Source organism: Podarcis melisellensis, assembly GCF_964234715.1.
Source record: "Podarcis melisellensis genome assembly, chromosome: 1".
Taxonomy (NCBI): domain Eukaryota; kingdom Metazoa; phylum Chordata; class Lepidosauria; order Squamata; family Lacertidae; genus Podarcis; species Podarcis melisellensis.
In genome coordinates, this window is record NC_138528.1 from 28,227,263 (window position 1) to 28,241,859 (window position 14,597).

Below are 14,597 nucleotides of genomic sequence, written 5' to 3' on the forward strand. Positions count from 1 at the left end.
AAACTATTCTAAGACTCTTACAGGGACCCATCTCTCAAAAGAAAATGTTGTGAGCCACTAAAAGGATTGTTTAAAAAGCCTAAGTGCAAAAGGGGGCCTCTTCTAAACATAAAAGCAATGTCCAACATCACATGAATGGCTATGATTATATTTCCCTTTCTTTCTCCTCCCACCAGCACGTCCCTGAGTCCCCATGTGCCCTTAGAGTCTCCCAACACTCTAGAAACTGCAGTGGGGGAGAAGAGAGGGAAACTCAAGTTATGCAAGAGGAAGTCCACTGTGTAAGTGGACTGACACCACTGGATGTCACCCAAAGTGTATTTTCTTTTTTCTGAAGACTCAGCAATGGCAGCGGTGTTCTGTTTCTCTTGTTTGATGCTGAGAGATTATCTCCTACCTGCCTTCTTCACAAGCCTTTGTCAGTTCAAGGACAAGTGTTTTCACAAAAACCTTATCACCCAGATTTCTCTTTCTATACCATTCTATATCAAAACACGGCACAAAAAGACACTGTCTCAAAGCAGTATGTCATTTATTCCAAAATCATATAAAATTTGAGACTGCTGATGGGGAGCACAGTCAATCTGGCCATGGGATCCACAGACTTTCAGAAAGGCCAGTGGGAGATTACCCAAAACATACAGGAACAGACCAGTAATATAATGGTGAGACATAGAAAAAGTATAATTTGGCACTCTATAGAATATGAAAGGCAACTGTGTGCTGTACGGCAACTTGTGGAGTCCAATGCAGGATTGAAGAACTTTTGATTATACCAGATTATAAAATCCTGGCATGCAGAGAGATTTAAATGGGTAGGAAAAACTGAATAATCAGGGAAGTAATGTTCAAGACCTCTTTTCTTTTACTCCCTGTCATTGCTCTCTTTGACCAACTCACAGTGCAGAAGCATTTCCAGCTGTCGCCCTGTAATAGATGTGAATTGATCCCAGGGATGTGATGTAAAAGAGAACTTGGTCTCAAAGAGTGACAATGACTTTGCTAAGGAGGCTATCAAAAGCTTGATGCTCAGGTGCAGATCTGGACTGTGGCATATGACTATACCCTAGCAGTTAATCAGAGCTGGAGTAGTGGCAGTAGGGGCCAGCATGGGAGGGTCAAGCCACCCTTCAGAAACCAGCTTCCCTGCAGCTTATCTGTGCAACAGTGGAGCAGGACAGCGGGAAGGTTGCGGTTCTGCAGACACACTGGTGGGAGCATGGATTGGATTGGTTCTGTGGTGTGCCTCCACAGTACTGACTTCAGCACTGCCTTGAGCCAGTACCACCCAGGTGAGCTGCAGCAATGTCATGTCAGGAGGACAGCTCCACCCCAGCACACATGCTGCTACTTCATGATGGGAAAACACCAGTTGATGTTTATGTGTGTTGTATGACCTCAATTTCTATGTGGATTGCTTTTGTGTTGGGGACCTCCTAAATGTTTGGGCGTCTTCCATTATGGAGAGACACACAACATGAATGTCAGGGGACTGCCATTGGAACAGGAGAGGGAGTCAGGGGGATACAGAGAGCTTCCGACACTTCTGAGGAGCAGCCCCTCATCCAGCAGTGGGGAAAGCCACACCTCCAGTGGAGCAGAGGGGGAAGGGGGCAACCAAGCGAGGGGAGGGCTCAAAGATGCTACTGAGAGCCCAAGCGCCTCACCTAGCCCGGCTGGACACGAGGCAGACACGCTGTTTCCATCACACAGCTTGCGCAGAGGGGTGAAATGTAAGGAGGGGAGGCGGAGATTTGGGGTGTCTAAGTTCTTATGTTGGGGGAGAAACCAGAAGGGGCCACTCCCAGAATCTGGAAGTGACTAAGTTGGACATGAACTTTGTGGTTCTGCACTGTAAATAGTTTGCACCAATAAAACCTGTAAAAGACAGGTCAGAGTCCTGCCTGGTTACTCACGAGCAACCACCACCAGCACCTCACAGTACCCAAAAAGGAAAGCTACATTACAACATGGAGTGTTTCACAGTCACCTCTCATTTCTTTTGCACACCCAAGCTGGTTACAATCATGGAGGCTTAATGTGCATGGCGATGGTGGAGGAATGTCACAACGAGCATCTATGGAGGAAATATGTGGTGGCGATGCAAAGAGCAGCATGGAGGTAGGGAGGGCTGTGTGAGAAGGAATGGCATTTTAGGTAGGCTGTACCTTCACATCCACGCTCAATCTGCCCGCTGCGGTGAAGAGCATCGTTAATAAGATCTGGCAGGCGCCCGTTCAAGTCCACCGATGCCAGGCAGCCTTGAAACCCATCGCGAGATGCTACCAACTTGGGGAGGTTGCTGTACATTCCTTGAACCAGGCCAGCAATGTAAAGATCACCTGGAGGGAACCAAGTAACAGGACAAAGGAAAAGGTTAAGGCAAACAGTGGAGTTATAGGGTTGCATCCAATGCGTTCTGCTCACTCAAGGGGACTTCCTCTCACACTCCTCTCCCCACATGAAATGGTGACTGTGGGGGAGAGGAAGGGGAAGGGAATGCCTGTTTTGCAAGTGGAACAGCAGCACAGGATATAACCCACAAGTGTGCCCAGCACTTAGGGTGTATTCAGACATGGGGAGTATTGGGTTTGTTTTACTGATTATAATAATATAACAGTGTCCCATTATGGAATGTTCTTTTCACACAGCAGTGCCTGTTGCTTTGTGGAACTGTGACTTTTTGACCAATACACCACCGTGTTGCACCAAATTGCTCCCAAGGATGTATCAGCTCTTCCATTAATAAACCCTCTTGGATCCACTTGTTGAGATTTGTGGTTTCCCTGCCAAAGCAGCTTTGTGTGTGAGACCAGGAGAAGCAGCCTTGTGCAGGCTCCCCAAGCACCTTTCATGATATTGAAACAAGCACTCTGGGCATGTCAACTTCAGCACCTTTGGCCCTGGAAAGTGTTTCTTCTTAAGTTTCCTAAATGAACAGCAAAACACGCACCAGCGAAAAGATAGAGGGAAGAGCTGCCCACAGAAGAACAGCCTGCTGATTTGATTTTCTTCTTGGTAGTGGCGCCTGCCCTGTGGAATGCCCTCCCATCAGATGTCAAGGCAAAAACAACTATCTTACTTTTAAAAGACATCTGAAGGCAGCCCTGTTTAGGGAAGTTTTTACTGTTTAATGCTGTATAGTGTTTTAATATTAGGTTGGGAGCAGCCCAGAGTGGCTGGGGATACCCAGCCAGATGGGCGGGGTATAAATAAATTATTATTAGTAGTAGTAGTAGTAGTAGTAGTAGTAGTAGTAGTATAAATGACTGTCTGTTATAGAAATAGGGAGCGGTTTTACTCAACGTATAAGTCTAGGAAGGAAAATGCAAAATATGAATCAAGACAACTTTCAACATATACCCAAATTTATGTACACTAAATACAACTGTAACAGTTTTACCATATCTACATGGCCTGAAAGACCCACTGGAGGACAGTACACACATTGGTGAGGGGGGGGGGACTCATGACAGAGAGACTCATGAAAGTCTAGCCCAGTGGAAAAGTTCTAAGGTCCTTATATTTGTTCATTTTAAAAGACTGAGGCTTGTGTAAAACCTGTTCTTGAATTAGAGCATTTCAGACTGCAGATGGGAGATCACACAATTCACTGCTCTCCCATATAAAATCTGCCTTACAACTAGATGCCAGAGTAAAAGGGGTTTGCCCACCATTCTGTTTCACCCATTAGCATTTAGGAATGGAAGAATCCATTTTAAATGGATTTATACACAGAATATGGTAGTTCCAACCTGTTTGTGTTTTGTCCATACTGAACTGCCTCTTGTATCAATGAATTCAAGTTGCAATAAAGGAGATTTATGTGCTGGTTACTTTGGGTAACTTGGAGTGTATATGTGTATAATGCACATGTAATATTATACATATAATATATACAATATATGGTAACTGTATCTTTAGCGGAACACAAAAAACCTTGCTTCTCATTTAGATCAAGAAATGAGATGAAAATTAGAAGAAGAAGATATCCATGTGGATAAACTCAAAAATGATTCTTTTCAGAAAATTGCATCCCTACTAGTACTGTATGTGTAGAGCGCTGTGTGGTATGAAATTGTATGTGTGTGTGTGTCCTCTTGAGGAATTTCTTCTTTGGGAATTCCAGTAGGAACTAACCTAGTTTGCACCTCTTGGACCAATATGCAGATAAGAATTTAGTTTCACAGTGCGCAAGGCAAGGTTCGGATGCGGTTCTCATCTCAAAAAAACAAAACAAAACTTATCAAAATACATTGATAAGAAATGCATATGCAAAGTACTGTCCATTCCAAATAGCACCTGGCTTTTAAATGTGGGAGGTTTCTCCAAGACCTACCACCTAATTTGTTTTTGACTGGAATTGCCAAGGATTAAACCTGGTGCAAAACGGTGCATCATGAATACAAAGAATATATTTTACCTGATCTGGTAAGATCCAGTTACTTACCCTTAAGGTCAAGGTTTTTGGCACCATTGATGACCTGAGTAACAACCCTGGTGTCTACTTTTAGGCTGTGGGTGTTGCTGTTGTCTCGGGAGATGACTACATTGTGCCACTGGTTGTCATTCAAAGGCCGGTCACTATTGCCTTTGATGACATTAGGTCCATTCCCAAGGTCAAACACATAGTGTATATACCTGCAAATAACACAAGTGCCTACTCAGAAGAAAGCCCAGAATGAAAATGAATTAATGGCTAAGACACAAAAAAGATTCAAAACATCTGCAACAGTCTGCTCTAATTTTCTAACCAAAATTCCAGATAGTCTTAATGAGTTGTCCATGGTCAAAGAGAAGAATAAGAAGCTTCATCAGGACAGGTCATATTTTATTCAACTTACCTTCCCAGGAGAAAGAAGAATATGAATTTATAGTCAGACTTGTGACGGCACAACTGCCTACATGGATTGACCAACCTACTCCCAGAGACAACATAATATCTTACTTACCCCTTGACCAGCTCAACTGCAATGAAATCATTTCCATCACCACTGTTGAAAAGGATGAAGCCATCAGCAGAGGTTGTCTTGAACTGGAAGAAGAGGTGCATGGAGGTGTAGGCCTGCAAAGTTGCCAAGCTCAAGTAGCTGCTCTTGGTTTTGAAGGTGACAGGGTCCGCAATGATGTTGCGCAGTCCAAAGCGGGCTTTCAGTTCACAGTAATCAATGTCACCATTCTTGCACAAGTCAATGTAGAGAAGGCCATTGAACATGAGGCTCTGGAGGTGGCCAATGAAGCTGGAGGGAATGACAGAGATATAACGCTTCTCTGTCATTATCCCAGTCTCAATATTGTGGAATTCCAAGCGGGTGTGGTCACCAACCATAGTACCTGAGGATCAGAAAACAGTAAATAAAGCTGAAAAAAAAGTTCTGCAGCTAATAGGACTGGTAATATGAGGCCTGCCTCCAAGGTATTACTCTTGGTTAAGGTTTCCAATACAGTACTAATGACCATTTTCTGTTCTTGCCTCTGTACTATGGAATGTCCTTCCCTTTTCCATACATGAAGCAGCCACCATCAGTTGCTTCAGGCATCTTGTAAAGAAATATATTTTTTCTCCAGGCTTTCCCTAACACATAAGATCAGACCTGGCTTTATGTGTTTCAACTCCCTGAATTCGTGTTTAATGCGGTTTTTTATGCTTCCATGTGCTCTTATATTAATGCTTTATTAGTTTTATGAGGTATTTTTGCTTTAATGATATTATTTGTTTTGTACTGTACACCACTTAAGAGATTTTAAAGAAAACATTAGAAGCTTTATAAATACTTTTAAAGGGAAGGAAATAAGTTATAATGTAGTATGTTACTGCTGCCAATGATCTTCTTTCCCTTTGCTCTTGGTGGGGGAAAGGTTTTGCAAACTGGATGAAAGACCTGAGTACTGTGTTGCCTATTCCACACAGCCCAAACTGGGTTGGAAATAAGTCTCCCAGGGCTTGTTATAGAGATAACCTCAATGAAAGCCTGGGCAAGCTTAAAAGTGAAGTGGAATCTCATCAGAGCTCCATATATCTATCACCAGCTGTAACTACCAGAACCAGAAAGCCACTATTTTTAATAAGCATAAAAAAATCAAGTTTACAAATTAAAATGTTTTGTGTGGTGAATGCCCCAATCTATAATGTGCTCCTGCATTTACATTAACCTCCACAAATATCCAACAATACTCCTTTAAACCTTTAGAAATGACATGTTCTTAATGACAGCTCAGCCACTTCTTGAAATTTGCATTGGAAAAACCTGTGTATGTTTTGCCATCACAATCCACTATTTATTACTTGAGCTGAAGTGCTACACTGTATGCTGTGTGATGTTATCATGCTTTTAAAAGCAGCATACGTTAACTCCCAATAATATATAGTAGTAATATAAGCCCATGGCATTGTATGGGAAGGCTAATACCTGTGTTCCACAGGAAAGTCTAGCATCACTTAGTTCCTTCCTGGTTCTTATTACAGTGGTACCTCGGGTTAAGTACTTAATTCGTTCCGGAGGTCCGTTCTTAACCTGAAACTGTTCTTAACCTGAAGCACCACTTTAGCTAATGGGGCCTCCTGCTGCCGCTGCGCCGCCAGAGAATGATTTCTGTTCTCATCCTGAAGCAAAGTTCTTAACCCAAGGTACTATTTCTGGGTTAGCGGAGTCTGTAACCTGAAGCATATGTAACCTGAAGCATATGTAACCCGAGGTACCACTGTATTGTTGAACCAAGGTTTGGCTTAGTGTACCATCTGATCAAGGACTCAAGGCTGAAAGCTTTTGTTCTGATAAGTGTACCTGCTTTACAGATTGGGCTCATAATGGTCTGGTTCAGTTAGCTTGACCAGTGCAGAACTTGAATGGATGGCTGGGTGTTTCTTTCTCTTTAAGGCATGTCTCCTAACTACAACCAAGAGACTGAACTCAGGACTGTAAAGGACATTTTTCAGCTGCCAAACTGTTGCTTGCTGGGCAAACATTGAGCTACTAAGAGATATGGAATACCAGACTTTGGGGAGTCAGTAAGCAAAGGGAAGATAAGGCCTGGATTAGCAGATGGCTGGTGGATTTTGGGAAAGTAGGGCCAGGCTCATATCTCCACACAGCTCCTTGGGCCAGCCACTACAATGCTGTTCAGGTGTTTAATCTGAATGAATGATGGGGTAAGCAGGACAGCGTGAAGCAAGCCTCATCCCCACTGATGTCTGGCATAACTGGCATTAATCTGAGGGAATTGCTTTTTGCAGGGACAGGAACCCAGAATGGCATTAGGTACAATTGAGGCAGCCCCCTTCAAGAACAGGCCAATCACATCTTGGGCCAGGGAGTGCATCATCATAAAGGGAGCAGGACTTGCCACATACATTCCTCCTGGCCTCTTCATGTGTCCAACCTGAATGCCTGAAAAGGGCTTATTTCTCAGCCCGCCTTACAGGTTTGCTGAGAGTATAAAATTTTTCTCCTTGGAGGAAAGGTGCAGGGCCAGCACAGCCATTAGGTGGGCTGAGGGAATTGCCTCAGGCAGCAGAAGCCCCATAGGCAGCACCCTGGCAGATACCTTGCCTGCCCTGCCACCTCCACCACTGCCCAAAGTCATGTGAAGTCTTGCACAATTTCAGTGTGATCTCACTTGAAATTGGGAGGCAGAGGCATCAGGGCAGCACATCCTGTTTTCCTTTTGGGAGGCAAAATAGGATGTGCAGCTCCTGGAACGGTGGGATATGAATGAATGGTCTTCCATGTTACAGACTTCTCCAAAGACCCGTCTAACATTTTGGAATGTGCCATGCTCCACGATGGAGTGAAAGACAGGGATCAAGAGTTCCCTGGGACTGCCAACTCCCTACAAAACTCAGCCTAACTTAAAGTAACTTATTGCTGTATAGCAGGGGTGTCCAACAGGTCAATCACTATCTACTGATCAATAGTGGTAGATTGTGGTCAATTGGGGGACCCTGGCCACCACCACCCCAAAAACAAATTTGGCTCCCTAAAAAAAAGCTCAACAACTTTACAACTTTGGTCAATCTCATGGGTAGATCATTGCCAGTTTTTTAATAGTGGGTGTAGATCGCAGTATCTTGAAAGTTGGACATGCCTCTGCTGTATAGAATCAGATCTTACAGATGCAAACAATTCAAAAACACTTTAGAAATAAATTGCCGTGCTTCCCAGTCTGAGGATTGTCAATTAAATTATCAAGGGCAAGGGGATGAAGAGAGGGAGGGAGGGAGGAAAGAAATGTGATGACGAAGTCATAAGAATGATAATGTGCTCGAGAGTCATCCTGCTGCTTTTTGCAAGCAGAAATAGCTTTACCCTACTGTCTGATGTTATTTTGGTTATCATTTGGTCCTGCTCAGTGATGTGGCAGGGGGTAAGGCAGAAGAAAGCAAATGGATAAAGCAGCCTCATTAACTTCAGATGGCAAATTACCTCTCAGTTTGGGCATAGCATGTCTCTATGCTGGTCTTTAATTATTTGCTTCTAGAAAAGCTCTAATTAAATTACTTCAACAGTATTCACACAAACACACTCACAAAACTATACGGCTTCATTGTTAGATGCTAGAGTGGAGCGAAAATTTCACAGGATAATTCCCCCCCCAAATAATATTTATTTTTTTTCCACTCCCCTAGCAAAATATTATCCACACTGTTCTGCAAGGGGAAAATTTATTTATTTATTTATTTATTTATTTATTTAGATTTCTTACTTACCATTCACCCAGAGAAGGTCACAACAAATTTTAGGAAACCATTTTGACACTGCTTTGTTACACATGCATATCTATTTATTTATCAATATGCAGATGCCCTCCATGGCTATGTCATGTAGATGTTTATTTATATCCTCACTTGCATGAATAATAACTTATATATTTCAATATGTAAGATTAATTTAAAGTGGTTTAGGATTTCACATTTGCGTTCATAAAGCTAACAATTATGGACTCTAAATTCCATGCACACATTTCCCCCCCAGCAAGCATGGCTGTGCAAGGCAGTGTGTGCCATCAAGCGGCTGTGCCTCAGAACTGCACCCTACTTAGCACTGATACTTTTCCAACATAGAGGTAGAAGACTGCAGTCCTATACATGTGCACAGGATCGTCTTATGTAAAGCCAGTAATTTACGTTTCTACCAGATTTTCCTGCAAAAATTCAATACTTTGAAATGATAGGATGGCTATTTACATTCCATATTTCTCTCTCCTGCTCCATTTCACTCTATTTAAACTCTCTTCACAAATTTTAAGCTTGCCACTAGGCTAATAAAATGCACACTTACAAACTTGGATTTGGGCCGCTTTATGTTTCAAATCTTTTCTAGATGACACGAAAACATCCTATGGGGCACAATCCAATAGTTATGGAATTCTGAGCCTCCTTCCTGAGTTCAGAACAGTTACAAAAGATAACAGGGTGTGTCTGGGATGTCAGAACTACAAATGAATTAAGAGGTGCAGTAGTAGGAAACCACCACTGGCTGCATTGTAACCCCTCTGATGGGCAGGGTACAAATAATAAATTATTATTATCATCATCATCCCTATCAAGGAAGTATGACAAAATAAGCACAGAAGCATGGTATCCTTTCCTGTTCCAACCAATGTTGTTAAATGGGATTAGTCTGAGCCTTTGCCCTTGGTTCAAATGTTTACCGAAGCTGATTACCTTGTTCACTATGGTGGAGAAGTGAGCATCTCCATCACCAAGTGTATGTGATTCAGATGTTCCATGTGCCTCTTTTCATGGAAGCTACTTGTATAATTTGGGGTTCCTATGCTTCACATTACACTGTGAGCATAGTGTTAGGGACATTGGCATCCACCTGGGAACAGGATTACTGGGTCCAAGCTTTGTCCTAATTATTGGGGAAACGGGTAGTATTAAAGGTAAGGCATGGCCAAAGGTGCGAAGTGACAGAACTGTTATGTAACTTAGGTCTTCTCAATCAAAACGAGAAACCCATGATGAATCACCCACTCACCTTCGGCAACATCATCATCCACGGTCAGCTTGAGACTCTTTCCCCGACGTACCACACGGACTGTGTGCCATTCATTGTCATTGAGTTTCTGCCCAGCATAAAGCGTCTCAGGTCCTTTACCTGGGGACAGTGGCAAGTAGAAGCAAATTTTAAAGCCACATCTGTTGCACAGTAAAAGCCTGCCTGGTTGGAAAAGTCACTGAAATCATCTTGGTGTGATGATGGTACAAAAGCTAATTTCTTAAAAGGTGGTGCAAATTACATTTGCATGCCTTGCCCACTTAAAGCTGAATGGGGATTGTTATTCCCTTCTCTCTAAGATATTCCTTACCTATCTCAGCCCCACATAGCTTCAGAGGAAGACTAAATGTTCCCTCTTACTTTACATCAGCAAACTTCACTGCAGTGCTAAAGGATTATAAAGCCAGTGGATAAGTCAGTAGGAAACTGAAATGACAATGTTTCTGCTTTGAGGGGAGAGGAGAAGGAACCTTTTCCCCAGGGAAAGTAAACAACTCTTCTATTTTTCCCAGTGATCATACACACCAGGCTGAGTTCTGCAAACACATCTCCAGACGAGGTCAAGCATAAATGAGCCCCCAGCAATCCCAACATTACCCTTACACTGAACAGTCTGGCTACAGATATTACCATCTCCATAATAATCAATTCAAACTCCTCCTTTTCCTTTGTTAATTGGAACTTTTTAGGTGCTTTGCTTTCTGTGTAATGAAGTACCAAGCATAGATCCTCGGGTAGACAATGCTCCTGAAGGAAAGCCAGGCTTGCAATTCTTTCTGGCTCTCCATTCTCAATAAATGCTTATTGTTTGCAAATGGAAGTCATTGTAGAACGGAGATCAGGGAATCACTTGTGGTTCAAGGGGTGCATCAAACACCCCAGACCACAGATATAAACGAGGCACATAATGCTCAAGCAGCATCAATAGAAGTTAAAAAGCCTAAGCTACAAGTAAGCTAGCAGACGGTGCTGGTTCTAATGGAAAGCTGAATCAGGACTTTGCAGTAAATTGTGTTTTAAAGGTGGCTTCGAGTGAGATGTCATCTCTGTCCAAGAAGTGATCAAGGATAGCAGACTGAGCATAGCTTTACTGGCACACAAACACCAAGAAGTGGCTCTAGATAGATGGTTTCTTGGCACGGTGCCTAGATTTGAATGCTCAAAGTGGAAGACTCCCATTTATAGAAATATATTTGGAATGAATTGTGTCGTTCATGTAGTAAATGCATTAGTCCTGGATCTACTTCAGTGGTTAATTGGGCAAGTTAGGATAAGGGTAAACAGCATCCTGCCATGAATAAAAATCCATCCTGCTATCAGTGAAAAAGGCAGCAAATCTGGCTTGGGCATTTTAAGGGAAAAGAAATTCAAATTTTCTCCTTCATTTTTCATTTGAAAAAGTAGATATTTAGCAAATGTGTTTTGAAAGAAGGCCCCTTGGGACTAAAGGTGTGAGAATTCAAGCCACACAAGCAAGAAAACAAACAAAGCAAAATATTTGAAGTCAGTGGAATCAATTGGGATGAATACAAGCAGAGTTTAGTTGTCTCTATTATGAAAGGACATACAAGATTTGTAATTGGTTTCAGCGTACAGCACTCCTTACATAATTGCAACAACCTGGCAAGTGCATTGGGGATGCTTCCCTACATGCCATGTAGGGGATAAATAACACCCAGGGCACAGCTGTGGGTGAAAAACAGGCCAAAACGTTTATTGACTATAGTGTGGAAAGCAGGGTTGGCATGGCATTGGGCCAGGATCCACTAGTCCCCTACACTATTCAATCTGAAGCCCATTACATCATCCCAGCACTCCTGCTGGAGAATCCCATGGGAGCTGACCAGCATATAAGGACCATGGTCTATATTATGCTCCTGGAATCCCGCTGATAACCTGACACGAGTGGCATCAGGCCCGGCCCACCTCAGCTTGGGCTGAGAACTGGTTTACTTGAGGGTTCCCCTTATGTTTAGATCCTACCCAATGACATTTCTGCCACAAGAGTGGGTGAGCTGTCAAAAGCTCGCTACTGGTTACTCCTATCACTGCAACCAGTCTAGCACTCTGGAGCACAGATCTTCTAGCCACATGCCATTGCGTGCCTCTGAGAGGTGAACCCCCTGAAAACAGAAGTTCAAGCGGTTTTGCCGTTATTGATGGGTAGCTAATCCTGAGATTAGCCATGGTTTTCCCAGTAGTGATGTATGGAAGTGAGAGCTGGACCATAAAGAAGGCTGATTGCTGAAGAATTGATGCTTTTGAATTATGGTGCTGGAGGAGACTGAAGAGTCCCATGGACTGCATGAAGATCAAACCTATCCATTCTTAAGGAAATTAGCCCTGAGTGCTCACTGGAAGGACAGATCGTGAAGCTGAGGCTCCAATACTTTGGCCACCTCATAAGAAGAGAAGACTCCCTGGAAAAGACCCTGATGTTGGTAAAGATGGAGGGCACAAGGAGAAGGGGACGACAGAGGACGAGGTGGTTGGACAGTGTTCTCGAAGCTATGAACATGAGCCTGACCAAACTGCGGGAGGCAGTGGAAGACAGGAGTGCCTGGCATGCTCTGGTCCATGGGGTCACAAAGAGTCGGACACGACTAAACAACAACAACAATCCTGAGACCACCCTACGCTGCCACAAAGCCTATTAATTTGCTGCCCAGGTGCCTATATGAGGTCTCTGCAGCCATGCTAACCACCACAGGGACATGTTGGAAACGTCACTTTCAGGCTGGTGAGAACTAGTGATGGTGGATCTGAATGGCCCCTTTAAAGATCCTGCCGGGCCCCATGAGAGGAAGAAGCCCACTAAGATCCCAGACAGGGCAATCAACTACCGTTTCCCCAGTCATGGCAGCATCCAGGCCACCCCACAATCTGGCTCCCACTTTCATCCTTTAGATGTGATGCTTTGGAGACCATGCTCCTTATCAGTATTCCATATAAAATGCATTCGTAATGCAGCTGGGGCCAAATTTTTACATTGGTGGCAGCTAGCGAAAAAGGAGAATGATATGGAGATTTTACAACCATTCTTCCGTGTTCGGCCAGCTCTGCTTTTCTGATTGGAAACAAAACTGTGTGACTTCTTTGACTTTGATAAGCAACGGCAGGCTGACATTCAGCAGATAAATAAATAGCACATTGGCACCTAGTTGCACCTTTGCACATGTCCACATGACCCCAGGTTCGTTCTTTCAGCGTGGCAGCAATCCCATGCTTTAGGATCAGGGGTTTTGCTCTCAAAAGATACTGGGGGAAATAAATAAATATGCCTTCTAGAGCATAAATGCATTCACAAACAACAGAAATTCAAAACTAATAGCCCTGGGGTGAGGGAGAAGAGAGAAAGGATTATTCTGCCTTCAAAGGCTTTCAGGCTGTTTGTGGAATATTATTTGCAAAGAGCTGATTTTAAATCATTTTAGATTTATCTGTCACTACTTTTTTCTTTATCACCAGGCTTTGTTGTTCTCTTTTGTTTTAGTGGCTGTTGTTTTTGCTCTCTGGAAGACATCTGCAGCGGGTGGGGGGGGGGAGAGAGCTGTTTTTCATCTCTGATCACCTGCTGTAAGTTCCTGCTCAACATCACCTTTCTCAGCATTACATCACAACTGTTTCCACGGAAACAAAGTCTAATAGAAGAAGCAGAAGAAGAAGAGGCTAGAGTAGCCAGCCCAGGTGGACTGTCAAAATGAAATAAAAGTAAGAAACACCTTGGAGCCTTTTCTCCACTCATAGATAGTTGGCATTAAATAATGAGGGGGGGGGGTGAATGTTGCCCTAGAAGGAAGCTGAACTCCTGGAGACACTTTCTATTTTTAAATGTTTTTGATGAGATGGCAGCTGGTCGTTAGGATTTTTTCCCCCTTTTCTTTTTGGTTGCTCATTACTTAATTTTTATGAGTGAGTACAAATAAGAGGCAGGAAGATTAGCATTTAGCAGAAAGCAGAATAATGAGAATTGTGCTCTAGCCATAGATTAACGACGAAGGTGCTAGAGTGAGGGTTGGAACTGCTACTGTTGTCAGGGGAGCTTTCAGCTTTGGGAACACTATATGTCCTTTGGGGTGGCCTCCAAGATTCCTGCCCTGGAATCTGTCCAGCCAGATAAGGGAAAGACAGCAGGCCTATTGGTTGTTCTTAGCAAAGGTAACTATTGAATGTAATCCCACCAAAGCATGTCTCTGGATGCTTCCACATGGCCTGTGTATTCAGCATTCATCCTGATTTATTTTGCAGGGAGCTTAGAGAAGGTTGGCATTTTAATGAATATTCACTCTGATTTGTTTGCAGTGATTATCAATGACATTGCATTAAAGTAAGTGTTATCCTACACTTTCCAGTGCATTTTCCTGCCACTTTCCTTCTTGGGGAAATGGGATTTGTTGCACATCTGAAAATTTGGTGTGTGGGTTTGGTTAACAAAGAGCTACCCTGGAAGCAAGAAGAAGAAGAGGAGCATATATCATAGAGGAAGTGTTCCAAAGGACAGGTGAAAAAGAAAATAAGACCGAAAGGACGTATAATTTACCCCCAACGATAATGATCTTAGGGGGACATGTTTGTGTGCCAGACAGAAAACTCCCA

General features: G+C 43.1%; 1 protein-coding gene across 24 annotated transcripts in view; it reads right to left on the bottom strand.

Moving 5' to 3' along the window:
- Window positions 1-14,597, bottom strand: part of NRXN3 (neurexin 3) — a 1,185,406-nt gene that overhangs the window by 644,605 nt on the left and 526,204 nt on the right. For all 24 annotated transcript variants that reach the window (XM_081908656.1, XM_081908654.1, XM_081908650.1 and 21 more), the window contains 4 exons: window positions 9,981-10,100; window positions 4,953-5,334; window positions 4,451-4,641; window positions 2,169-2,342 (listed from right to left, as the gene is read on the bottom strand). In XM_081908656.1, coding sequence (XP_081764782.1) covers window positions 2,169-2,342; window positions 4,451-4,641; window positions 4,953-5,334; window positions 9,981-10,100 — 867 coding nt within the window. The remainder of the gene's footprint in view (window positions 1-2,168; window positions 2,343-4,450; window positions 4,642-4,952; window positions 5,335-9,980; window positions 10,101-14,597) is intronic.